Source organism: Brachypodium distachyon, chromosome 3 (assembly GCF_000005505.3).
Source record: "Brachypodium distachyon strain Bd21 chromosome 3, Brachypodium_distachyon_v3.0, whole genome shotgun sequence".
NCBI classification, from domain to species: Eukaryota; Viridiplantae; Streptophyta; class Magnoliopsida; order Poales; family Poaceae; genus Brachypodium; species Brachypodium distachyon.
Window position 1 is genome coordinate 50,794,057 of NC_016133.3, and position 25,309 is coordinate 50,819,365.

The window sequence follows — 25,309 nt, forward strand, 5'->3', positions numbered from 1 at the left end:
ATAATCAAGATTCACGCATGGCAATGGTCTCACAGTAGAGTTTGATAGTGATGGTAGTAGTAATTGGTTCAGTCAAAAGCATTGACTTGGACTTCGTCAGGTCTGGTGGTTATGCTGTCGTTTGTTCTCCACAAATTAAGGCACGTGGTCACATTTTTCTACTCCTACATAAAGTCTGGCTCACCCGCTCGTTCCGTGCGGAACATGCTGTGTTTAAATTAAGGGTAACTAGCATGGTGGCTCGCGTGGAATGCGCTGGCTAGATCTCATGATCATTTTTTTATTAATTTTATGTGTGTGTCGATTTTTCTTTGTACCTCTATCTGTTCGGATTTATAAGGCCCGCACGATGTTTTACACGAAACATTGGCGAAACACTGTTTTGGTAATACGACGTTGTTGCGATACAAAAGAGATATCATTGTACTCATATTGAAAAAAGCTATCAATAGTATAACATTTATATACATACACTTTTCTATATAATTGTTCGTCAAAATTCGGTACAAAATTTAATGCAGGCCTTAAAAATCTGGATGGAGGGAGTATAATTCACTGATATTGGATCATCCCTCATACGTATCTAGTTGTCGTATTTGTAATTTCAAAATCGAAGACATGAGATTTGTATACGTAAGAGCAACTCCAGCGGATTCCCTAAATTTAAACTCCCAAATTCCTATGTGGGGATCTCTATAAAAGATTCTTCCCCTAAATATGTGTTTTCTCCAACACACTCCCTATCTCGCTTCCCATATTTCACTCTTCTAGAATCTTATTTAACCGTTTTTCTAAACTTTCGTGTTTCAAATGACTTATTCATATAAATTAAATTGAGTCATTTTATTTTATAGCACTTAAATAAGCTATATAATGCGGAGTACTATAATGGTTATAATTTAATTAACGGTGTGTCTTTTAAAACTATTATACATAAGCGTATTATCCATGTGAATCGGCAGCAAAAACACATTCGTCAAATTGCAAAAACACATTTGTCAAAGTACTTGAATTGCTATCCCCTTGATCTCTGTATGAAGAAAGATCCACATGCAGCAACAAATGTTCCCCTTTTCTCCTTCTCTCTCCCCTCCTTTTTCTCATTCTCTCTCTCTTCCTTTCCCATACAGGCTGAGGCTAACCCATGCCCAAAAAGGTCCGCCGCTGCCACCGGCAAGGCCGCCGACGGCCTCTCCCCATCCCCAACACCGCCGTTGTCTCTCCCATCAACAACACTGCCGCCATCGACTGCCCAACCAACGCCGCCGCATCATTCTTTGCCGCTGCGCCAGCCTCGACGCTTTGAGATATCGTTGTATTCGTATTGAAAAATTCTATCAATAGTATAACGTTTATATCCATACTTTTTTTTATAATTGTTCGTCAAAATTCGGCACAAAATTTTATGCAGGCCTTATAAATCCAAATTGAGGGAGTATAATTCACTGATACTGGATTATGTCTGATACGTTCTATTCATCGTATTTGTCATTTTAAAATCAAAGACATGAGATTTTGTATACCCAAGAGCAATCCAGCTGATTCCCTAAATTTAAGCTCCCAAATTCCTACGTGGGGATCCCCTATAAAAGATTCTTCTCCTAAATCTGTGTTTTCAGCAGCAGACTCTCTATCTCACTTCCCATATTTCACTCTTATAATATCTTATTCAACCACTTTTACAAACTTTCGAGTTTCAAATGACTTATTCATATAAATTAAATTCATATTATTTAAATTGAATGATTTTATTTTATACACTTAAATAAAATATACAATGTGGATTGTTATAATGGTTATAATTAAATTAAGAGGGTTTTTTAATTAGCGGTGTGTCTTTTACAGACTATTCTACAAAGTTTATTATTTACATGAATCAGCAACAAAAACACATTTGTCACACCGCAAAAACACATCTGTCAAAGTACTTGAATTGCTCTCTCCTTGATCCTACATGATGAAAGATCCACATGCAACAACGGTTGTTCCCCTTTTCTCATCTCTCTCTCTCATTCTCTCTCTCTTCCTTTCCCCGTGCAGATTGAGGCTCGCCCATGCCCAAAATCGACCGCCGCTTCCACCGGCAAGGCCGCCGGCCGCCTCTCCCCATCTCCAATACCGCCGTTGTCTCTCCCATCCCCAACTCTGCCGCCACCGACTGCCTCAACCAACGCCATCGCATCATTCGTTGCCGCTGCGCCAGCCTCGAGGCCACTGCCTTCCCCATCTCATGTCAAGAAGCTCGACGGCACCTTGCCTAGATCCAGCGGCGCCCCCACTGCTTCCTGTTGGATATCCGTCTCCTCGTATCGCCGTCGCCGGTGTCCGCTGGCGCCCTACGGGTCTCTTCTTTCTATGACGGTTAGTCTTCTCGTACATGGGCGAAGGGCGAAAACTCTTTGAGGTGGGCCGAACTTTAAAAGACAAAAAATTTGATGCAAAGAATCAAAATAGTCCGGACACATTAATTTTTTATATGATTTTAAACATAATCACTTAGTACAATGCACACAAAAACATATCTAAATAGAATTAGAGCCTATAAAATTTGTTGGAAAACTCTACATTTTTCTGATTTTACCAATATAAGACTTTTAAATATATCTCGCTAGATGGAGCACAGAATGAAGTCATTAAATCAACTATCATACATTTTGTTGCACAAATTGGCTTTGATAATCAATTAAGGCACAAGTATTTTGACCCAAATGCATAATTTATAAATTCTTCTGTCCATCAAGGAGGTCAGAAGAACACGGTAGAACAGAAACAATCGAAGTAGTACTACTACTACCAAACAGAGGCAGCATGGCTGTGTGGAGCGTGGCCAGCCGCAAGCGCCAGGCCAGTCGTGGAGCCGCCGAACTTCCGGCTACGGGCTACCGCCGCCGGCCAACGCCGTTCGGCTACTGACTGTTGTCCCGTCGAGCAACGTTGCCTGAGCCGCGGTCACTCGCCGTCTCTCCCCGTCCCTCTCCTCCGACCTCCTGTCTTCTCCCTCTCCCAGTGTCCGTGGACCCTCGGTCTGGCTGCCTCCTCCCTAGCGCCGTCGATCTGGTGTTAATCGATCTCTTCCGGAGTGCCCCATCTCTTGTCAAGGAGAGCGTTCGCGTTCTCCCTTCGTGTGGCCAGTGGCCACAACTTCCATGGCGCCTGCGTGCACATCCTGCCCTTCCTGCCGCGCTCGGCGGTCCGTTCGTGGCGGCGGACGTTGCTGAATTGATGCACATGACCACATCCATTCATCAGTCCTTTATTTTTTGTGATCGATCAATAATTCCGATGGTGTTAGTTGCTAGCTTCGTATCTTGGCAGCCCAAACAGACTCCTCTGGCCAGTCATCGATTCCTTCGTATTCTGGGACAAAGAGCAGATCAAGTGCATGGGCGCTGCATCTGGAGTGGAGTAGGTTGCCGAACGTATTCTACTATTCCGAACTCGCAATTTTACCCGCGGAGTTTGGAATTTGGGAGTCTGGAGCGGAGCCCCGGATTTGACGGAGCGTAGGATAACTGAACAGGTTTAAATCTGGACCTTCAGACGTGGAAGACGTGTATGGGCCTTAACTACTTTTTTTTCTAGCCCATCAAAATAAAATCCTGACCATTAGACATAAGATCTAACGGTCAATATAATAAGGGTGACGTGGATTAACGTGAAGGCTCCTCTCGATACCCCTCATATAGTATATAATAGATAGACTAGCACTCCCCGCAAAAATGAGCAAAGCCTTCATCCATGGAGAAATAGTAACAAGGGGCAACTAAATTGGACATCCTTCAAAAAGAGACATACCTGATACCTTCTTTGTCTACTGTACTACGCAGTAGGAGTGCATGATTGATGACTTCAAGCAAGTGAAGGAAAAGTTCAACCGACACACGGTTGCTAATATCGCAGGACTCTCTGAAGTCTAGACACCACACCAGCTCGCAAATAACGAACAAAAATATATAACACAACTGCTTTCATTGAGAGTTGAACTCAAGACCTCCCGCTTACTAAACGGGTGCTCTAACCAACTGAGCTATGAAAGCTTTCTTTGTTGAATTCGTATACGTTCTTATAGATAACAACGAACTCATCCATGTGCTTAGATTTCACAGATTCAAAGGTGCACCGACCTTAATTAATACCACCGAGAAAGATTTTAGAACCGATCATCCAAAGACATGATAACTTCTGTTCTAAACCTTGTGTAAAATGCTTTTGTCCCAAACGGAGGAGCGTGAGAGGAGTGGTACTGACACATGTTAGGCCATTGTGTCTTTAATAAGTGTGATGAAGCATCAGAAATCTTCAAACAAAGAAGTGAAGAGTTTCATGCGCTAACCAACGACCAAAAGACCGATCTGATGAAAAAGATAGACAATCCACTTGGACCTTCTCCAATGTACTGCTTTAAAGCGGGACCAAACTTCATCTTTTCTGAGAGTATGTACCGATTGGTATTGGAGCGGTCGGTGCATGCAGTCCAAAAGAATGGATCGATCCATCTGCATGAACCGATGCAAACAACCAGCAGCTCAATAAAAAACCCTTCATATAGATAAAGGATCCACGTGCATGTGCTTAGGTCCAACGAGAGCTGTAGCACTATACTTTAGATGGAGTTGTTTAATCAGACGTGGGTCCCATTCCAAAGCATGGACCGGTTCATGTACGCTGTAGCAAAAATCAAGTTATGGATCGGTGTTTCCGGCTGGTACGTGTCAGAGGGAAAGGTGAAGTATGCTTCGATCACATTGTGGAAGGCCTTATACTTCAACAAGAAGGTTCAAGTTTGGAGCCAAACAATGATGTTGAAGAACAGCAGACTGATAAGTCATAACACCGTGTACATTGCCAAAATGCATCTTAACAATGTATCGCCGAAATAACGAAACACAAACATATCTCTGACTCTCGTCTCAAACTGTCATGAAAGCAGCAATCCGTCTTGCCACTATCAACGTAGACTACAACTCATACATCTTGCCCAATTTCCCTTCCCTACGAGTCTACGATCCCGCCGAGACGCCACGGGCAACCGATCGGCCGCTGGCCACGCTGCCGCTGCCGCGATGAGCGCTGCTGCGTCCACGGTGAGCATTGACGCCGGAGCTGCCAGCAGCACGCGACCGGCCACTGGGCTCCGGCTGCGCCGCCGGCCTCTGCTTGCTCTGCCGTGGCCGGTTCATCGGGCTGCGCGCCCCGTGGCGGCCAGGGTCCTGGTCCACGACCTCGTCGCCGTTGTTGGACGACCGCGAGGTGCTCCACGTCCGGTCCGTGGACTCGCAGGACGGCGTCCACGGGTTGCCGGAGAGGCTGTTGCTCCCCGCGGACTCCTGCAGCTCGGTCTCCCCACGGCCACGGATGTCTCTCACCGACACGTACCTGTGCACGCTAGGCTCGACGAGGTCGACGTCGTCGTCGTGCCGGCCGGCCGGCGCGTTGACAGAGCCCTTGTCGTTAGAGCGCTCGCAGGCGCGGCTCTCGGACGAGGATGAATTGAGGTCGGCCACGGCCTCGACGATGGAGCGCGCCTTGGAGACGCAGGCTGGGAGCGAGAAGGATGGCGGCGGCGTTCCGGAGGCGTGGTGGTAGTTCTGGATGTCGTCGAGGACCTGGGTGGCGCTTAAGTTGGGGCTCTGGTCGAAGTCGCGCGACGGCCTGCGGGACCGAGAGCTTGCCCTCGGATTGAGGTTCTCGGTCGCCGTGCGCGTCGCGGTGGTCTTCGACGAGGGTGCTCTCGTCTCTGACGCCGCGACCATTGTCTCCTCTGCTATCTCCGCCTTCTTCTCCTTTGCACGTTCGGTGGGCTTGGCGACGGCAACCTCCGTCGATTTCTGGTAGATCGCAAGAAGATCGTGAGCGGCTTAATTATCGGTTGATATAAGATGTAGAATTGCAGCAACGAGCGCTAAAGGAAAATTTCAGAAATTAATTACCTTCTGGGGATTGGCATTGCTGCTGTTGTTATTGCGGAGGGAATTCTCGTCGATCTCGGCCATGGGGTTGCGCCGGTGCGGTGACTTCTCGGCCTTCCTGGACGAGCTCCGGCTCAGCGACGGCGTCGGCCCCGCCGTCTTCTGTCCCGCCCCAGCATTCTCATTGCCCGCGGCCATGGCCACCCTCGCAGGCGAGCTCGATCGCGGAGACGCGCACCCCTTCCCTGCCACGACAGCGGGCGACGGCGCGCGCCCCTTCTCCCTCGCCGGCACGGAGACCATCTTCCCCGGCTGCTGTCTCGCGGCGCCGGAGCTCGCCGCCCCCGCAGAGGGAGCGCCGCCCTCCCCACGCCGCCCAGGTGATCGGCTCGACCTCCTGCTCCCGCCGCCGGTCCTCTCCCGGCTCCCCGACCGCTTCCTCTGCGGCGAGCTCCGGTGGGGCGACGGCCTTGACACAGGGACCCCGTGCCCCTCCCAGTCGCAGTCCTCCTCCGCACCACCGCCCCTCCTCTCCTGATCAAAGTCACAGCTCCTCTTCGACCCGGAACGCCTCCGGTTACCGGTCCCCGTCTCGCTCGACGCCGCCCTCCCGGTCCCGGACGAGCTCCGGCTGAGGCGCCCGCACTGGATCAGGATGGCGTCCACCTCCTCCTTGGTGCAGCTCGACGTGCGCACCGGCACGGGGCCCTTGGCCACAACCACCGCCTGCCTCGCCTCTTCCTTCTTCTTCTCCTCCTCCACGACCGCAGCCGCCTTGCTCTTCACGACGACCGACGCCTTCTTGCCGGCCGCTGCCGCGGCAGGCTCCTCCTCCGCCTTGGCCGCCCTCCTGGGCTGCGGCGTGATCTTCTTGGCCTTCTCGTCAGCAACCTTGCCGGGCTTCTTCTTCGACTTGGTGCTGGCCTCCGCACTCGGCTGCTTCGCCGGTGGCGGTGGCTTCTCCTGGTTTTTCTTGCTAAAACAGAGTCCCATGGTGAATGGACGGAAGGACTCGTGAGTTGGGTAGATGGAAGGAAGGGGAAGATTGTAGTGGGGACGTGTGGAGCTGGTATTTATTTATGCAGGCTTCGGGAGAAGCGATCGGAGATTTGATAATGGGATTAGTGTGCGTCGTGCTCTGTGTTAGTACCGTGTACTGTGTGTGTGCACGGGCGCAGCTGAGCTGAGGTGAGATTTCAAATCCTCTCTTGCTGACGGCCTCGGCGTTCCGGTGCCCGAGAGACGTTGTGGCCGTTGGGTGAACTGAACCTGGCGTTGTGGATCTGTTCATGGGTAGCAGTAGCACGATTCTTGTTGATAAATGGTCCACAAGGAACAGTTCCATGGAGGCGTTTCCTCCGTTGCCAGCTCGGCGGGGAGGAGTCGTGGTGTCCGTTGGAGGAAGGCCGGGCCTGGCTGATTGCCTTGGATTAGCTCATCATCCTCTCGTCTTCCAAATGATGAATGATGTACGAGTACTTTTTTCATATAAAAGGCAAATGATAAAGTGATTAAAGTGATGTAGCAGCGGCACTAGACACTACTTATACTGGAGTACTTACTCAGCTAGCTCATCGTGAACAAATAAATAACCCGAAAGCCATTGCTGATGAGCAAGTTCTCCTAGAACGAATTACTGCCTTCGATCGAGATTCTGCGTCACTAGAGCGGGAACGCAATTTTGACTTTTCCCACATAACACGGGGGGCGTTGATCTGTGGCGACAGAGCCACGCGTCGGAGACGGCGGGCGGAAAGCACTTTGCCGTCACGAGCGGGCCCCGGTGTCAGGAACACGGCGCTGCATCGGCCGCGATTCAAACCCCGGCGTCACCTAACGGCTACGACGAGACGCAGATGCGCTGCCTCCAGGATTCCTTTTTGCCGTTCTCCTCTGCCAACCCAACACAGAGAATTCATTCGACCGTTGCTGCATGCGTTTGCCGTCTCGCTCTCCAGCGCCCAGTAAAATTTTGTCTTCTTTTCGAACGCCGGGAGCAGCAGACGACCGTTGGAGACCGACCGGAGGAGCACGCCAGCACGGCAGGCGTGCGTGCGTGTGCTTTCGAGTCCAGCCCTCACTTTTGATCGGATCGGATCGGAACCAGGGGGTGCGAAGATAATTAATTGCCGGATCGCGCCAGGGGCAGCCCGCCAGATCAGATTGCGTGTCACGTGACGGGCGTGAGAAATGGTGGGCACGTGAAGAAGAGCTCCCGTAGTTGTTGTACGTTATCGGGCCACCCATTGATGATTCGCTGATGCATGGATGGGCTCTTAAACTCGTGTCCGCCGATCAAGCAGCTCCGGGCTCCGGCTGCTATTCCTCTCGCCAGGTCGTGTGGACCAGATGGAGTGAGTGATGATGTCCCCAGGTGGTCATCATAATTTGCAACGGGACCATCCGCAGTGAACGCCGGTACAGTACGTTCGAATGAATTGTTGCTGCCCGTTTTACTCCACTTCGTACGGAATAGCAAAAACCGTTTGCTTCTCGCTTTTTTTGAAAGCGGCCGAGCGTTCGGGGGAATCAGCGGTCACACACCATAGCAGAGCACAAGAAAGCCGGAAACATGAGGCAAGACTGATAAAAGCGACACAACGACAGCGCAAGCAAAAGATACACACAACAGAAAGAAAAAAATGAAACGCGGAGAGAACGATTATAGCGAAGGCATGCGTGCCATTCCTCCTCACTTCTTCAGAGTTCAGAGAAACCGCAGAAAGCACATATTTGCATGTCATGGTCTTCTGGATTTGAGTGGTTTCATCGAAATTCATGGCAGATTGAACCACAGTGAAGCCCAATTAAGCCTCGCGTACAATGGCAGGCCTAGCAGCAAACCTCATGAAAGGCACGGATGCTGTGGTTCAATTGAGCTGCATCGCAGAATCGCACATCCGACAGGCAGGATGCATCAAGGACGGGATGGGTTGATAATACACTGCTTCCAGGGTTTTGGAGGCACTCCCATTTGAATTCGGTGCATTCTGCAAACAACGATGCTAAATTTGTCAACAACCACAAGTGTTCAGAGTTAAGGAGCACTGGTGCTGTAGGTTTACCATGTTGGTTGACCTGATTAACTCCAGTAGAAAAATATTGCAGGTAAAAATGGCTTGCAAGTTCCAGATTTGGTGTTCGAATGAAAAACATATTGCTCCGATATGTCAATGGAAAACCTCAGGGTCTCTAAAATGAAACTAAGTACCACTGAGCCAGCGAAACCTCAGGGTCTCTAAAATGGAAAACTGAAGTTCAGAAGTGATGGATGTGTCAATTGAAATAGAATGAAACCGATATCGCACTCGTTCCATCATTGCCTGGTCAGAGTAGAAAGTAAAGAAATGATGCAATAAATCACTTTTGCAGCTCATGAAGAAAAGAATTATGATTCTATGCAAAGTAAATTGATACACTATCAACTTCTTATGATGAGGATGTGAACTATGATGAGATCCCTTGTATCTGCCATAAACTCGATCTAGTGACATATTGTGCAGATGAGTATCATGAGGCTGAAAATCATGCCGAAGAGCACAATAGTATAAATTATATCTCACATCATCAGTCGTGAATGTCCTACTAAACCAAGTTACAGTCATGACAACTGACAAATGACAACTTTACAAAAATGGACTGAAAATGTACATACTTCAGTTAATTAAACTCCAAAACAAACTTCTATACATAATCAATGATATCTAATGCTGTGGAAGTCCATGCAAGAACATTCCTATTGATCTTGAAAAAAGTATTAGTCGACAATTCCGTAGCTTCCCAGAATGTTCTTGCAGAATTGTCGACTATAGCCTATAATGTACAATCTGAAGTACAATTGCCACACTGCACTATTCCTTGAAGTCGAAACATAACAACAAAATCATATATCCGTACTGAATAAGATTTTCTCAGAGATTCCTACAATCCTACAGAATATGATGGTTCTAACTAATTTCTTCATTAATGAAATGAAATTACCCGATGAGCCCATAACCAGCACATCAACTTCGCTGTGTCTCGCTGTTTCCATCACTATATTCAAGCCCAAGTGATTTCATACTTATGTAGGGATGACGATTTTTCTTGAACGTGATGCAAAAGACATGAGCAATTTTCAGATCCTTTTTCTTTGTCGTGAAAGGCAGGAGCTCTGCCATGCAATATTAGAAGGAGAAAACCAAGCATATGTACAAGCGACCGAGGTCAAATGAAGCCAAGAAATTGAAAGCGAAGGAGAAAAACATTCCGCCCCCCCGGACCAAACACAGTTGACCGACAGGGCAGAGGAAAAACCAGAGGACAGCAAGAACCTCACGGCACGGTCACGGGGTGGAAGGCAAGCCTATGAGAGTCTCGCATTCCAACACATTCATCAGTGATGCTCATGCACAACACAAGATGGTGAGGTAATACTTCTACACATTTAGTATTCAGCTCTTAGGCTGTGTTTGGCATTGCGGTGGGTTCTCATAATCCTGTTTTTTCACCTGCTTTTCACTATTTTGGCTAACCAATTTTCCCCTACTTTCGTGTGTATTTTTTCACAGCAGATTATAAAATAAGTTCAGCGCAACACAGTTCAGCAATGCCAAACTGAGCCTTAGGCTCTTACCCTACAAGTTTTGCAAGTCCAATCCTCTATTCTGGCCATTTTTGGGCTATTAACGAACTGTGTAAGCAAACAAATAACTTTGTTGTAGATAAGCTGGCAACTTCCCAGAAACCTCCATCGAATTGTGTTGCTAGATTAGTTTCTACAAACCTTTCCGACATGAATGAATCCAAACGCCCTTTTGGGGGCAATATATTTGTGGATACTAGGTGGTAGATATTTGACACTAGAAACTTATAATGTTTCTTTGTTCCAGATCAGGGATATATGCAGATGAGTTGGCATTGTGCAAATGAATCCATGTGCGAAGAAATAGATCAGAATGGGAGTTGTTAACCCTATAATGTCAATGCATAAATAAATAAATTTTACCATCAGTAAAACCTATATATCTATGTAATCCATTTTCATCCATTCTGCATACAACTAATAACCAAAGCAGTCCCACATATATCATGTTCCAGGTTAGAACAATAGGAACATTAAAAAATTGTCCATGCTACATGAAGAAAAGGAATTCACATGTGGACTGCACACTTGTATTATATGCCATCTGATCTCATCTAATGCCAGAAATTAGAAATATAATGCAATTTGAACAGGTGACTAGGTTATCTTGCAAATCCAAGAACATGGATTCTGACAATATTGATTGGTAAAGAAATATTCCGTATACAAGGGTTTAGTTTATAAGGTACGGTATCGTTGTGAAATATTTCTCTTAAAAGGATATTGATGTATGTGGTATTTTGCATTATTGTTCAGCGTGGAAGTATGAGCTCATATAAACAACTCATGATATTATTCTGAACATTTCTCTGTATAGAACACTGAGAACTGTTGAAGAACGGAAGATCCTAAAATCTAAGATTACCACTATGTTAGTACCCTAAAACAGGCCAAATACCCTGTTTAAGAGTTTTAACAGTTTATTCATTCTACAAGTCACAAGTTGTGCTTTAGGAACTTATTCCAATATAATGTTATTGTAATAAGGTACTCCAGGATTCAGCACAACGTAAATCATCAGAATTCGGACAAAATATAGTCATTCAAGTTCAACTTTTTTTTAGAGCAACAGGGCATAAGCCCCCGTTCCATTACTGAGAATGAAACAACACAGAGTCAACGTTACAGGCCCAGCGTTTTAAAGCTTACAGCTACTACTGTAGCAAGCATAAAGGATTAGCAAACATTCTGAAAAGAACAAAATCAGTCTTATTTCTGCTACCATTTCAGAATAGCAACCACGCCTCGCAGCAGCGTAAGGACTATTGAGGTATTCACAGACTATTAAGAACAAACTATGTACAGCACGCTAGTTTTATGAAGGAGAAGGGACCAAAAGAAAAACTCTCCTAATTCTGGTGTCTGTTGTCCTAGGTCTCGGCCAACTCGGGCTTTGATGCCGGTCGCTTGATGACAATGATCGTGTTTTTCTTTTACTTTTTGTTAGGCTGTCACCATTGGCGAGTGGAGAGGGTCAGTTCTCCTCTGTTTGAGAGTGGAGTCCGCATTGATGTGTTTGTGCACTTGTGAGTTGTAAGACTTTCTATTGTAGTTTCAGAAACTGCCACTGATTGGTGGCATTGTGATTGTGGACCTGCAGTGCCATATAGGCGCTTTATTCTTCTAACACAAAAAGAATTGTGTGTTCAAGCAAAAAAAAAAACTTCCGTACACAGCGTTGTACTCCAAATGCTTATCTTAATGCCAACAGGAAGATACCAAATTCCTAAAAGAAAATATGTTATCGTAATTATAAAATAGCCTAGATTCAGTAGGCCAAGGATGCCTCCTAGTACCAACAATAAGACTATACCTTTTTTTTGCGAAAAATAAGACTATACCAATCAGATAAAGGAAAGTTCTTGAAACAATTAGTAAGATAAGTATCAAGCATAGGCAGCAAGCCAGCAAGGAAAAACAAAACTCGTCACTATGATAAGTTTATTAACTATGGACCATCATCCGAACAATTCCCCACATCTGAAAAATTATAGATGTTGAAGAGGAGGAAGAAGAGCACAGCAGCAAGCAAATAAATAACCTGCTTGCCATGCGCCACTAGTTCCTATCCTCTTCAGCCTTCATCGCTCTCAGCCTCTCACCGCACACCCGGAACAATATACACAAGCCTACACTGCGGCCATTATTATATAAGAAAGTCGCTCCGCTTACTTGGTCATGTACAGGTACCGGCCGGTCTCATTCGTCCCCTATGAACTCGAACTCGTCCTCCCGGAGGTGGACGAAGAGCTTGACCGGCTTGGGCTGGCCCTCGACGCTGACCTGGAACTCCACCTTGAAGGGGAAGTTGGCGGTGATGCGCTTCCCTTTCCAGACGCCCACGTACTGCTTGATGACGCCCTCCATGCCCTGGATGTCTAGGTCGGGCGCCTTCACGACGTGATAGACGCGGAGGGGAGCCGTGACGCGCACGCGCTTGCCGACCTTTGGCGCGTGCTCTGCCTCCTCTTCGGCCACGTCGGGCGACGACGACGATACGTCGCTGGTGAGGGAGACCTGGCGCGCGGTGCGGAGGCGCGAGGCGCGGGGCAGCGGCCCGAGGCCGCGGCCGGCCGTGGAGGCGGGGCAAGGGAGGCGGCGGAGGAAGAGGACAGAGGAGGTGGAAGTGGAGGGAGGCGCCATGGTCGCGGTGGTCGTTGCCATTGCGGCGATTGGAATGTGGAGTGTGCGGGGAGGAGCCGGGTCGAACAGGTGGTGGGCGCGCGGGAGAGAGCGGTGTAGGATAGGAGCGGGGGCAACGAGAGGTGGAGAAGCGGATAGAGAAGACGCAGGGGCTTGCGTAAAACTTCTGGCGAGGTGGGGATTGGTTTCGTTTTGTTGCATCTTGGCCTTCTTCGGGAAATGTCGAATTTGTTTTTCCCTTTTTGCTTCGGTAAAACGCCGAGAACACTAGAACGAACTAGATGAGTCTTCTGTTGAGACTTGAGAATGGAGTGTCGACTGTGAGTCTGTGAGCCGTGTGAACCGCGACCACCAGTTTTTACAAACCGCGCGAGTTGTTCGAATGGATTTATGCCGCTCCGGCTTATTTTGTGCTGCAAATTACTTATGCCGAGCCTTCAATTTTATTTTATTTTACTTATGCCGAGAAATTGACCTGTCATGTTGGCGAGGAGTTCACACAGCTTGAACTTTATCTATACAACAACACAACCACATTGGATCTCTGGGCAGTGAAAGACCTTGCAATCTCCATACCGAAACAAGTATCGAAGGAGAAATCATTTTGCACACAAACGACAGAGAACCATCAAAACTGTCTGCTAAGGACATCTTTAAGAGGCTGATACTAGAGCCCGTACTAATATTCATCTTCTCTCTTTTTTATCTCTCCTTTTTAATTACTCTTTCCGATTCATATTAATTGTCGAAATATTACATGTATTTAAACGTTTTTTACGCACATATACATGAATATAATATGGATCGGAGTTCTCCCAAGACAACTTTTTGGTTTGGGTCCACTAGTCATACTCTTCTCAGTCTATTTTTCTTTTTAAAACATTGATTCTTGTGCCAAAGTAGTTACTACTGCAAGAAACTAGTACCACATCTTTACCTTCCACATCAGCACAAAAGATACGAGAGAGAAGATTAGTACCATTACTAGTACCCTGTTGGAGATACCCTGACTAAAAGTCTGAAATGGCTTATGCAGATGAACACGAAGAAGTACGACAATTCCTGCAGCAAGAACCTACAGAGAATTTGACAAGGAACGACATCAATGGTCCTGGTTTGACAAGCCAACTGATACCACGATTATACGAGATTTTCTGGAGCATTTTTTTGATGCAGCAGACAATCTTTATCATGCAAATGAAGCGCAATGTAACTGGTTCATCTTGCAATGCCAACACATTCACCTATAAGGATTGATGGCCAGCTTCTGCCTTTGCATCTAAGATCTCACTCTTGGACACAGACCGGACAAGTGAAGCTGATGGCAGAGGAGCTAACAATTGGGCTGCTGGGACTCGCATTAGATAGATGCGGTTGTTCTCATTCACTGCCTTCTCCAAGTTCCGGTTCATATCTTGTTCTAATTTGGAAACACAATCGTACAGGGATCCAGGGGCTCCCCTGGCAGTTCGCTTTGCATCAACAACCGCTTTAATCCCAACCTGTAGTCGAGCTATCTCCTCACCAATTTCCATCTTCCCATGCAGTTCAATGGCATATCTATAGCAAGCTTCTGCATTGAATTGAGCAGCCTTCAACTGGATCTGTGATAACCATGATCTTTCAAAGTGGTTCTGCAGTGGAGGGATGGCCAGTGCAGCATAAGCTTCTTCATAGTACAAGGCAGCCTGCATAAAGTCAGAGGAAGGATTGGTATATTCTGATGGCATTTCATTTCTATGCATCAAATATTCAGCAAAGAAAAATACAAATGATTATTATCATTGCTAGTACTCAAATAACATGATAGAAAGAGGTCACATCGACTCTACAAACTTCTATGTTAAATCCAATATGCTTATGAACCTGCTTGATACAGATCCCATACTTTTATAGTGTATGACAGAGATTTATTTTTAATGTTTCCTAATACAAGAAATAATACTCCAGCACTTGTCTCTACTTTCTCCCTCCCCCTGTATTCCCTCTATCTGTCTTAACGGAAAGGGGGGAAACCCCGGGTGGAAAAAAAAAAGAAATAATACTCCAGCGCTTGTCTCATGGAATGCTAAGGTAGCATCCTGCCAAAAATATATGTCATGCATAATCACACCAACCTTGCACTCCGGTCGGCAGGGGTGTTCAACCTGGTTCACAGGTTGACAAAACCAGTGGGATGTCAAGCCTAGTACTACTTTGTGTATAGAGCTTTGGATGATTGCTGAATTGGCAGGCTCTTCACGGGCCAAAAGTTTGGTAAAAAAAAAAACAGAATGAACACCCCTACAGGAGATTAATATTAACTAAAGAGAGCGAAACCCCACTTGTCCAGTTCATAAGCTCAGCATTCACTTTGCAACTGTTATGTAAGGGCAGACCTACCAGTAGCAAAGGTGCTATACCACGGCACCTGTTTGCCAACAGGTTATCAACCTCGCCCTCCCAACATGTTACGGTGCTAGTACCATAACACAGACATGAGCAGCAGAGCTATGAAAGATTAATGGCAACCAGAATCAGCGGCGAATTGCTAGTCTGACAAATAAGTCTCATACTCCATACGGTCTTAATTTTTGTTCAGCAGACACCGCTTGATCCCAGAAAATATATATACTTCTACCAATCTGCAATTAGTACTATATGTTCTAATTTTATTGGCTGATTAGTTAAAAGGTTCTTTATTCAGATTTTACAGTTAAGACGAGAGGATGGTAAATCAAGTTATGAGCGGAGACATGCAAAGTTAACATTCATGACAGTTGATCTGGTTTTGCAGTACCTGCTTCTCAACTTTCTTCGAATCGTTTTCATGTTTTCCTTATTAACAGATGTATATTTTTGTCATGTCAAAAAGGTGTATAATTTTGCAAATTAGTTCGTATACCACAAAATGAACTCAAAGTCCAAAGCTCAAAACAATATTGATATGGTAATGATAAAGCAATCATCAGCAAACTTAGCATAGTAACTGAATTCGTAGCATGAAGCAAATTCTTCGAACAAATGCAATCATAGCCAACTTAGCATAGTACACTGAATTCCTAGCATGAAGCAAAATTCTTTGAACAAATGTACTAATGCAAACAAAGTAATTTCATCTACTCTAAGCATTAACCTAAGTTAGCGAAAGCATAAGCCCGATACGCCTTGCTTGTGTGCGACATGGACTAGATGAAGGGGAGCTATAGTGAAAGTTTGATAATGCAATTGGCACAAACCTAATGCCTCATAATCTCAACTTTGGATATTCTAGGCTTTTAGCAAACCTAAAACAATTACGATTCCCACAGAACACCCTCCTGGCACTCCGTATGGTGTATGCCACTATGCGTGCTCTATGCAAAGATAAAACTTGTTTACAGTCAAACACCAAAAGACGACAGACACATACCAGAGCAATGCCACAACAGAAGAGGCACAAGACAAGCAATGAATGCCAATCTCACCTGTCTGGCCACCTTGGAGCACGCCGCCGGCGACGTCCCCGCAGAAAGAGCGCGCTCAAAGCAGCACTCCTGCGCCTGAGCGAGCATGAGCTGCTCAAGCATCGCCGCGGCCTCCGGGCCCATATCCACCGTCCCCTCCTCCCCCTCCATCATCTCACCCACCGCCCGGAACGCCCCCGCAGCGCGTTGGAACTCCCCGCACGCCTCCTTGACCCCGCCTTCCACCGTCCGGTCCACGGCCGCCGCGATCCTCGAGGAGGCCGCGCCGACGTTGAACACGACGGCCGCCTTCTCGAATCGGAGCGAGGCGGAGGTGTGCTTGAGGTGGGACCTGAAAGCGTCGTGCCAGGTGAACGCAAGATTATCGTCGAAGGCGAGGGGGTCTTCGCGCGCGGAGGAGAGGAGGCGATGGTAGCGGAGGAGGAGGGCGCGGCTGGAAGTGGGGGGCTGGGTTTGGGGGTTCCCGGCGGAGAGGGACGCGCGGGCGTCGCGGAGGTCGGTGAAGAAGGCGGAGTTGAAGAAGTGGCGGTCGCGGAAGAGCTCGGCGGCGGCCGTCTTCTTCTCCGGGACGGAGAGCATCGGGGGAAGCAGAGGCGACATAACAGGAGACCTTCGATGGTGAAGAGGAAAGGACTTCCAGAGGTTCAGTCCAGATTTTCCACGTGATTTCAGTAGCTGCGTGTCCATTGAAAACCTCGAAACCTTTCTTCAAAATATTTGACTGTACTTTTTATTAAAAACATCGAAACCATCTTCTAATATATCCGTGTAGCTTAGTGTAATTATTAGCAAGTCGTAGTAGTATTCATGAACTATTCGGAATCCAGTTGCTACGGTGGAAATTGTGTCCAATTCCGAATCCATTTAGAATGCGTTTGGTTCTCAGGCAATCAAAGGTGGATAGGGATAGTCATGGACGGACTGGATAGGGATATCCAGTTTCAGTGTTGGGTTGTATAAGTTGGATGAGCCGGATTCTTGTTTGGTGAGATAGATGAGAGATGGATAGGACGAGCCCAGTTTTTATTTGGTTGAGTGGATGGGGTGGATATGAGGTTGTGGTGTCCTTCTTGTAACAAAATGGTGAGATTACCTCATTACATCATAATTTCAGCAAGTTATAAGTCATAAGAACAAATTTCTGGCCACAAGTTACAAGATACCAAGTTATGATAACCCTCATTTATTCTAGCAAGTCATAATTTTTGGCTCACCATGAGCACATTACATAGCAACAAGTTCATTGTTCACAACAAAAGCATACATCCATTGGTTCACAACAAAAGCATAAGTCATAATATCCCAAGTTCATCGTTTTGGGTCAACAACAAAATATGCCATGCAACCGATACACATGTCTTCATTGAGGGTTAGCCTCAGGGTGAGAAGGAATGTTATTTGTAACATACCTAACAACCCAAACCATCTTCTCATCATGTTCCAAGGTGTGGAATGCCCTGGCAATTCGTGGATGTTCAACCAAGTAGGCATAGTAATGAGCAAGAAAATCCCTACCAAATGTTGGAAGTGTCTTCATGTTCTCCCAAAGACCTTCAGGCAAGGTGTTGTCGTTGCTCACATTCTTCTCTATGGCAATAGCCAGCCTTTCACCAACCTGAACAAGTGTTGCTCCTAGGCCTTCTTCCTCACATTGTGCTGTCCTGGTCCTTTTTGAGGGCCTAGAGGCGGATGACTCACCAACATTGTGTGAATGAGTCACTTCTTCATTAGCTGAGCTGGACAATAGCATGATTCGGCTTTGCCGGTTTTTGCCGTGGCCAAAACGTTTGGTTGGGTTTGTTTATGATACCAAGAATTAGTTAGTTGCCCCAAGAAGTCGTTCAGTCTTTGATTTAGCTATGGATTGGAGGGAGTAGCAAATTATAAACATTTTTTATTTTATTTTTTAGACTTAGACAAATCGCGACTCTTTTCCACTACACATAAAAATTGACTTCTAAAGTCTTTTTTCAGAATCCTTCATTTTTGTTCTTCCACCGATGAAATAGAGAGCAAATGGGAAAAGAGGGGTTACCCATCATTTTCTCCTTAAAAGACAGGCTTTGAAATCGGAGTATAAGAAGTATAAGAAAAAACAAGAATCCAATTTACGGATAATATCTAGGATTCGATCAATCAGGTATATTTGGCTCTCCTGCTTGAGCCAAAATTTTATGGCCGGACGCGACTAGCTCACCCCTAAAAGCTAGATATTTCTAAGGTACCAAACGCCAAGCCTTGCTTGGCAAAGCTACGGGGCTATTCGGATCCAAGCACACCCTTAGTATTGAGTATGAGCAATTATGCTATATGTCAGCAAAAAGATCAAGGATTCATTTTTTACTCTCAATTGCTTTAATAATATGCGCTCTCTCTCTCTCTCTCTCTCTCTCTCTTAAAATTAAGGCTTATATTGTTTGTAAGACCGTTGACTAAGTATTACTCCATCAACGTGTGACTTAAATGATATAAATCATAATCATAAACAAACATTTTGAATACGGATGCAATACAATTCTTATTTCACAAAAATATATGTTAATAGACAAATTGTTGGCCAAATACTCGGTGAAAGGAAACAAAGCAAATCTTAATTTTAGGATTGGAGGGAGTATTAGATAGATTGTGATGCATCATCCAATCGATCGCACAATCAAAAGGAATCATGTTTTTGCAATGATGCAGAAGATTGTTGGGTGGCAACTAGAGGCAACGGAGTGGATGTACAATCCCCTCACGGATGCGAATTTAGGTTCCTATTTTATAGTTTTCTATCAAAAAGAGAGGCGACGGAGTCGAGTTGCAGTGAAGGGTTGGTTCAATCCATGACAAATTTCCTAGGTCTATAGAGAAACCACGAACGCACAGGTAGAGAATGATTTTTCTTTCCGGAGGCGATAAGGTGTCGAGTACTTGTAATATTTGAAGCAATTTCATCTTACCAAGCTACGTGAGATTCTACTTTTGTTTTTCAGGTGAGGTAATCTACTCTTATCAAGTACTTCTTCCGTTTCTAAATGTAAAATATTCTAGTTTTGTTTTAAGTCAAACTTTGACCAAGTTTATATAAAAATTTACTGGCATCTACAACTTCAAATTATTTTCTTTAAATCCTTCGTGGCATATTTTTTCATAATACGCTCATTTGATATTAGAAATATTACTGTATTCTTCTATAAGTTTGGGACTTGTGGCAAAGTCGGAACAATATATATTTAGGAACATAGCAGTATATATCTTGTTTTGTTTCAGAATTCAGACACTCTGAATACAACCCAAGTATACCAGAAAACTGCGTGAAACCACAAAGTTCCTTCCCCCCACCCCCCAAAATAAACCCCGCAAAGTCCCACTGATTAGGGACTCTCGTCTCTCCATCTGGACATGTCTGTTCATATTTGCAGGCATGATGACTTGGAAGGACAGAACAGAAGACTTCAACAAAACAAGTATAGCCTTTTCCAGAACATAAGTAAAAAAAACATAAGTAGGAACTATCAGTTCATTCATCATGATAGCTAACACCGAATATAAGTACATGGCAAAAAAAAAAAGCAGATAACACTCACATATACAGTACAGTACTGCAGAAAACATAATCATCTCAGTAAGAAGAAGAAGAGAGCATAAAAGTCGTCTCCTCTTCCCAAACCTTTATTAGGAATCCCTAAAAACATACATAACGAACTAAATATGAAACTACAAACTCTGCTTCTGCAGTGCAGGAAACAGTTCATGATCACTAGCTATCTAATGCCTAAAAAATCATGTTGAGGAAAGAATCATCACGGAAGGATCGACAAGGATGGGGATTGAAATATAGCCCATCCTTATCCCAGCCTAAAAAATGCAGCCGGGGCTTCCTTGTGATTTTCAGGAGAAAAGATATCAGAGCAAGGCATGCCACAGGCTGTCTGTTAAAAATCTGCAGCCTGTGTGCCAGTGCATGTCACGGAATAGGTAAGTGTTGTGTGCGAGATTTTTGGAGATGGGAATGCGTGTTCAGTCCTTCCACACGAAGGTTGGACTGTGAGAAGGGGGAGGACGAGGAGGGAGAGAAGGAGAAGCTGCCCCTGGTGCCGGTGCCATGTGGGCTTCCGGCGCACTGGGGACGTAGTCCATGCCGGTCTGCTCGCCGGCGAAGCGAGACTGGAGAAAGAGACCATGCGCGCTGTCCATGTCGTAGTCCCAGACGGAGCTGCCCGGGCCCCACGCGCTGAACCATGCCTCGTCGGCCGGCCCCCAAACGCCGCCGGAGGTCACTGGAGCCTGCGCCATGGCCGTGCTGCCTTCGCCGCATTGCTGTTCTGCCTTATGGAGAAGCTGAGGACTTTGCTCGGCTTCCGGGATGCCTTCCTGCTCCTCTGCTGCAGAGAACAGAGGTGTCGGTTCAATGTCCGATGGCTCTTCCAAATGCTCCTGCTGCTGCTGCTGCTGCTGTTCACGCAGCAGCAGCGCCTGACGAGCTTGCTGCGTGCGGGTCTCGTCCGGCGTGGGCGGAGCGGACGAACAGGAGGAAGAGGAGCGGGACGCAGCGGCGCTGGCGCTGGTGCGGCCGCTCCCGCCGGCGCGTCCTTTGCCGAGGAAGAGGTCGGGGAAGTTGAGGCGCGCGTTCTCGCCGCGCAGCTTGAAGGCCTCGCGGTCGTACGCCATGGCGGCGTCCTCGGCGGTGTCGAAGGTGCCGAGCCACAGCCGCGTGCGGTTCCGCGGCAGGCGGATCTCCGCCACCCACTTCCCCCAGTGGCGCTGCCGCACGCCGCGGTACAGCTTGGCCGGGACCGGCGCCCGCAGCAGGTGCTGGAACAGCGACTGCGGCACCGGCACGAGCCCGCCGAGCACGCCCCGGGGGCTCAGGTTCAGCGCTTCGCTCCAGTAGCGCAGCGCTTCCGGCGCCATGAGCTGCGGCGGGATCAGGGGAGGCTGCTGCGCCTCGTGCTGGGCGTCGCCGAACGAGATCATCTGCTGATTCTGCAAAGGTGTCTGTTGTTGTTGCTGTTGGAGCTGCTGCGGCAGGAGAGGCTGCTGTTGGTACAGGCTAGAGGAGTACTGCAACAGCTGAAGGAGCCTCGGTGCCGCCGCAGGGGACGGATCGTACGCGAACGGAAATATATGCCGCGTCGATCCCGGCGACGGATAAGGCAAGGAGGACCCCACCGCAGGCGGCGAGATGGGGTCGGAGACAGAGGACGAGCCAGAGGAAGCAGGAGCCGACGACAGCGAAGACACGGAGCGGTGGAGGCGGCAATCGGGCTTCTTCAGTGGCCGGAGCAATGCGGCCGGTGGCGCGTCTTCTAAAACCGGCGCCAGCTGCTGAGGCGGCAGCGGCCGCTGCTTCTCCGCCGCCGAGCTCGCGCCCTTCCCCTTCCATCTCCGCTCGCGTCCCCGGCCGCCGGCGCCCCGATCCGCCGCTTCCATTCCAAGAGCACACCCCAACACAACTCGCTCAATCGCTAATCAGACCACCACCGGTCGAACCCGCCCGCCGCAAACGAGAGTTGGCCAAACTGAACTAAGCAAGCAGAAGCCACGGGGCGAGAGCGAGAGAGAAACAACCGGTGAGCGCGCGTGCGGGGGCGGGGGGGAGGAGGGTGAGCCAATGGGGCGCGTGGTTCTGATTCGGAGATCGTCTGGGGGCAAACGCGCTTATAAAGGTGGGAGAATCGGCGAAGCGATCGAAAGGCAGGGGTCGGATTTTTTGCCGGGCGCCCCGTGGTTGTTTGTTTGTTCCGCGGGGGAGAAATCGAAATGGAAAGGTAAGAGAGCGTGCGTCCTTGTGTGGCGGGAATGGGTCGTGGTCGGTGGTTGCCGGTCCCACGCGCATTGACCCGTCAGCGAGAGACTCCTCCCGCGCCACGGCGGATCCCGCGATGCGTGCGACGGCTCAGGGAGGTCCCAGCACGGATCGCGAGGCGTGTGCTGGGCAGCCCGGACGTAGCTTTCGGTTTTGTTGTCGCGGCTTTGCATGGACGGCACTGGTTGAGAAAGAGGCCTTGGCGTTATCCGTGTGTTGCTTTCCTTGCAATCCAATCTCCGGCCCCATTATTCCTCCTTTTTAATGCGAAAATCGCATTCTTGTTCTTCAGCTCGTCTAAAGAATATCTCAGTTCCTGTTGGCTCGTAACATTGCTTATGTAAGGTTTTATGGCTGATTGAATCGTTCGATCGATTGTCAATATACTGTGTATTCTGTCGGTTTCGTAGCATACTGTCAAGTCTGCAATCAATGGGAGGGACACAGGTGTATGGTTTGTAAACCACATAGCTGAAGATCGACCTTTGCATGTGTTCCGCGATATTATTGCATCCATGATTAGGCTAGCTTATGTAAGAACTGCATGCCGAAAGTGGAGCGGATTAACTAATAACCAGCTTATCGTTTGAGAAAGAGAAGCTGCATGCGTGCAGAACGAAGAAACTAGTTTTGAGGGATTTTCCAGTAGTTTAGGACCCTGTCTAACTGTCTTTATATACTGTCTCTTCTTCCTTCTGGCAACACGTACGTGACATTGCCACTCGCTCAAGCATGCTCTTTTTTATCTTGACGGGCATACGCTACTGGAAATCGAAAGAAATGCATTTCGGAGTGTTGATTCTTCGCAAGTGTCTCTCGTGCATGTGCATAGCGTGTGTGACTTGTACATTTCCCCTCACTTGGCGACTTCCGTTGCAAAATATCTTCTACGTAGCCAGCCTGGAGTTAGCCTTATAATACGTGTAGTATACGGAAGCTAACTGAATAACACTGCTTGGTAAAAAAATGGCAACGCTGATCGGTAGAAAAAGATGCCAATGCAACGTAGCTGCAGAAATGATTATTTTGGGAGGATAACGATGCCCTCTCTACACGCAACATGCAGAGCGAGAGATGAGATGATCATGCATTCCAGCGCGAACAAACAACGCCTTTATAATAATGCGTTGACCAATAAGTAGTTGCAAGTAATGTGAAAAAACCGGTCATATCAATAATTCTGCAAAAGATTGTTTTCTTGAGCACATCCAGATAAGAATGAATATGAATTATATAATATAAGATAATTGCTAATGGTACACCATTCATTTACACATATTAACATGTATTGTGCTCTTACGGCTCGTTTGACATCCATCATTTCGGGCCTAGAATCCTAAAATCCATATTGGATTTCAGAAACCAACTTGTTTGGTTGGCACAAAATTGGTAAAGAAATTCAATCTGAAATTTCATGAAATCACACTATAACTAACTCCAATTTTTCTTTAAAAGTCATCATTTCTCTGAAATTGTATCTCACTTTACATTTCATGAGTAAAATTGGGTGTTCTTCTTTTATTACCATAAATATGGTATCATTTATACTAAACATTACATTCGGCACGACGAAAATGGTTTGGGAATTGGGAGAGGCGCGGTTGCATTTCACGAGTAAAATTGGGCAAATCCGAGGGCATATTTTCAATAGGAAAACGAAGTGGAACTCTTGCAGACCGAGAAATCCCCCGGCTTTAGATTGTACTCTCTCCGTTTCATATTGTGCGGAGTGTTGATTTTTTCTCTAAAATTACTCAAAAATTATATTTACTCCGTTCCATATTAAGTGACGAAATATCACATATATTTATTTAGACACTTTTTTTATATACATATATCTAATATGTGACGAGGAAGCATGTTATATCTTTGAATTTCAGTTCCCGAAAACACGACACCACACAGGTAGAGTCGAGACACTGCTCACCTTTTTGGCGCATTTATGCGTCCAGCACGCACCGTGACAAACCCAAACCTCTCTCGTCCGATCCAGCACGTCCGGCAGGCTCGCTTTCAGCACGCACGACTCCAAAACTCCTCCCTCTCGCTGTACTAGTACTCCTACAGTACCTGTATTTTATTTTCTCGCGGGACTCGAAGTATAGCAGGGGCAGTACAATCCAAAGTCCACGACAACAAACAAGCCAGCCACGGGACCCACCGCCACCGCCGGCCGGCGATCACCACGTGACGACGGCCCGCCGCCCAGCCCCCACTCCCACCCACCACCAAGGCACCAACCAAGCGCCCGCAGTCCCATCGACGCGCCTCCAGTAGTCCGGTGCCGCAGATCAGTGTGACAGATCCGCGGGCCGGGCAAGCGTTGGCCCCCGCTCGTCACTGGGTTTTTTGGCCATCCACGCGAGGTCGGGGCTGACTTTCGTAGCCGCGTGATTGCACGGAGACTTTCGGCCTTTCGGGCGACGTCTGCCTATCGTCTTGGCCACAAAAGGGCACCCTGCTTGAAGCCCGCCGGCGCGTCCAGCCGTCGACACGTTACCCCGGGACGCACCTACGCGGTAATCATGTTTTTTCTGCCAAGTCAAAACGTGGCCCCGCAGTCCCACAGATGAATCGCAAAGGGGATGCGTTGCTGCAGATATTTCTTTGGGAAGGAGCTATGCTAGTGATGATATTTATCGAGTGCTCGCAACGCATGATAGAGACAGGGGCCCACGAGTTCGCGGTAGTGCGTGAGTTATCCGGTTTCCAGAAAGTTCCACGGCCGATGAGTGACCGAAAGGGTTGGTGAACAATCTTATGGGTGGACTAAACAAAGTAGGAGATCCATCTCACTCCGTAGACCATATTTGTATTGGAGCAGATACTGTATGTACGGAGTATTCGCACCATGACAACTCAACCAGATTTAAGCAACAAATGTCATTTTGAACCA

The 25,309-nt window shown here is 47.2% G+C and overlaps 4 protein-coding genes and 1 non-coding gene across 6 annotated transcripts; all 5 read right to left on the bottom strand.

Annotated features, from left to right (window-relative positions):
* Window positions 1-3,963: 3,963 nt before the first annotated feature.
* Window positions 3,964-4,037, bottom strand: TRNAT-AGU. The gene has a single exon. It is a non-coding gene; the product is annotated as a tRNA-Thr (tRNA).
* Window positions 4,038-4,763: 726 nt separating this feature from the next.
* On the bottom strand, window positions 4,764-7,352 carry LOC100823687 (uncharacterized protein At1g65710). Its single transcript, XM_003572697.4, has 2 exons — window positions 5,931-7,352; window positions 4,764-5,828 (listed from the first exon to the last, which is right to left on the bottom strand). Exons 1-2 carry the CDS (start codon window positions 6,900-6,902, stop codon window positions 5,001-5,003), a joined length of 1,800 nt encoding a protein of 599 aa, XP_003572745.1. The 5' UTR covers window positions 6,903-7,352; the 3' UTR covers window positions 4,764-5,000.
* Window positions 7,353-8,482: 1,130 nt separating this feature from the next.
* On the bottom strand, window positions 8,483-13,376 carry LOC100826761 (ferredoxin-thioredoxin reductase, variable chain). The gene is made up of 2 exons (XM_003569905.4): window positions 12,706-13,376; window positions 8,483-8,899 (listed from the first exon to the last, which is right to left on the bottom strand). Exon 1 carries the CDS (start codon window positions 13,195-13,197, stop codon window positions 12,733-12,735), a length of 465 nt encoding a protein of 154 aa, XP_003569953.3. The 5' UTR covers window positions 13,198-13,376; the 3' UTR covers window positions 8,483-8,899; window positions 12,706-12,732.
* Window positions 13,377-13,888: 512 nt separating this feature from the next.
* Window positions 13,889-17,324, bottom strand: LOC100824306 (vacuolar-sorting protein BRO1). 2 transcript variants are annotated; one of them, XM_010237459.3, is made up of 3 exons: window positions 16,623-17,324; window positions 14,421-14,864; window positions 13,889-14,251 (listed from the first exon to the last, which is right to left on the bottom strand). In XM_010237459.3, the coding sequence occupies exons 1-2, from the start codon at window positions 17,307-17,309 to the stop codon at window positions 14,421-14,423; spliced, it is 1,131 nt and encodes a 376-aa protein (XP_010235761.2). In that variant the 5' UTR covers window positions 17,310-17,324; the 3' UTR covers window positions 13,889-14,251. The 2 variants fall into 2 exon arrangements, with proteins under 2 accessions (XP_010235761.2, XP_003572747.2); XM_003572699.4 differs by having other exon boundaries at window positions 14,087-14,864.
* Window positions 17,325-20,207: 2,883 nt separating this feature from the next.
* LOC100827069 (ethylene-responsive transcription factor ERF054) lies at window positions 20,208-22,330 on the bottom strand. Its single transcript, XM_003569906.4, has one exon. It carries the CDS (start codon window positions 22,035-22,037, stop codon window positions 20,625-20,627), a length of 1,413 nt encoding a protein of 470 aa, XP_003569954.1. The 5' UTR covers window positions 22,038-22,330; the 3' UTR covers window positions 20,208-20,624.
* Between the last annotated feature and the right edge of the window lie 2,979 nt (window positions 22,331-25,309).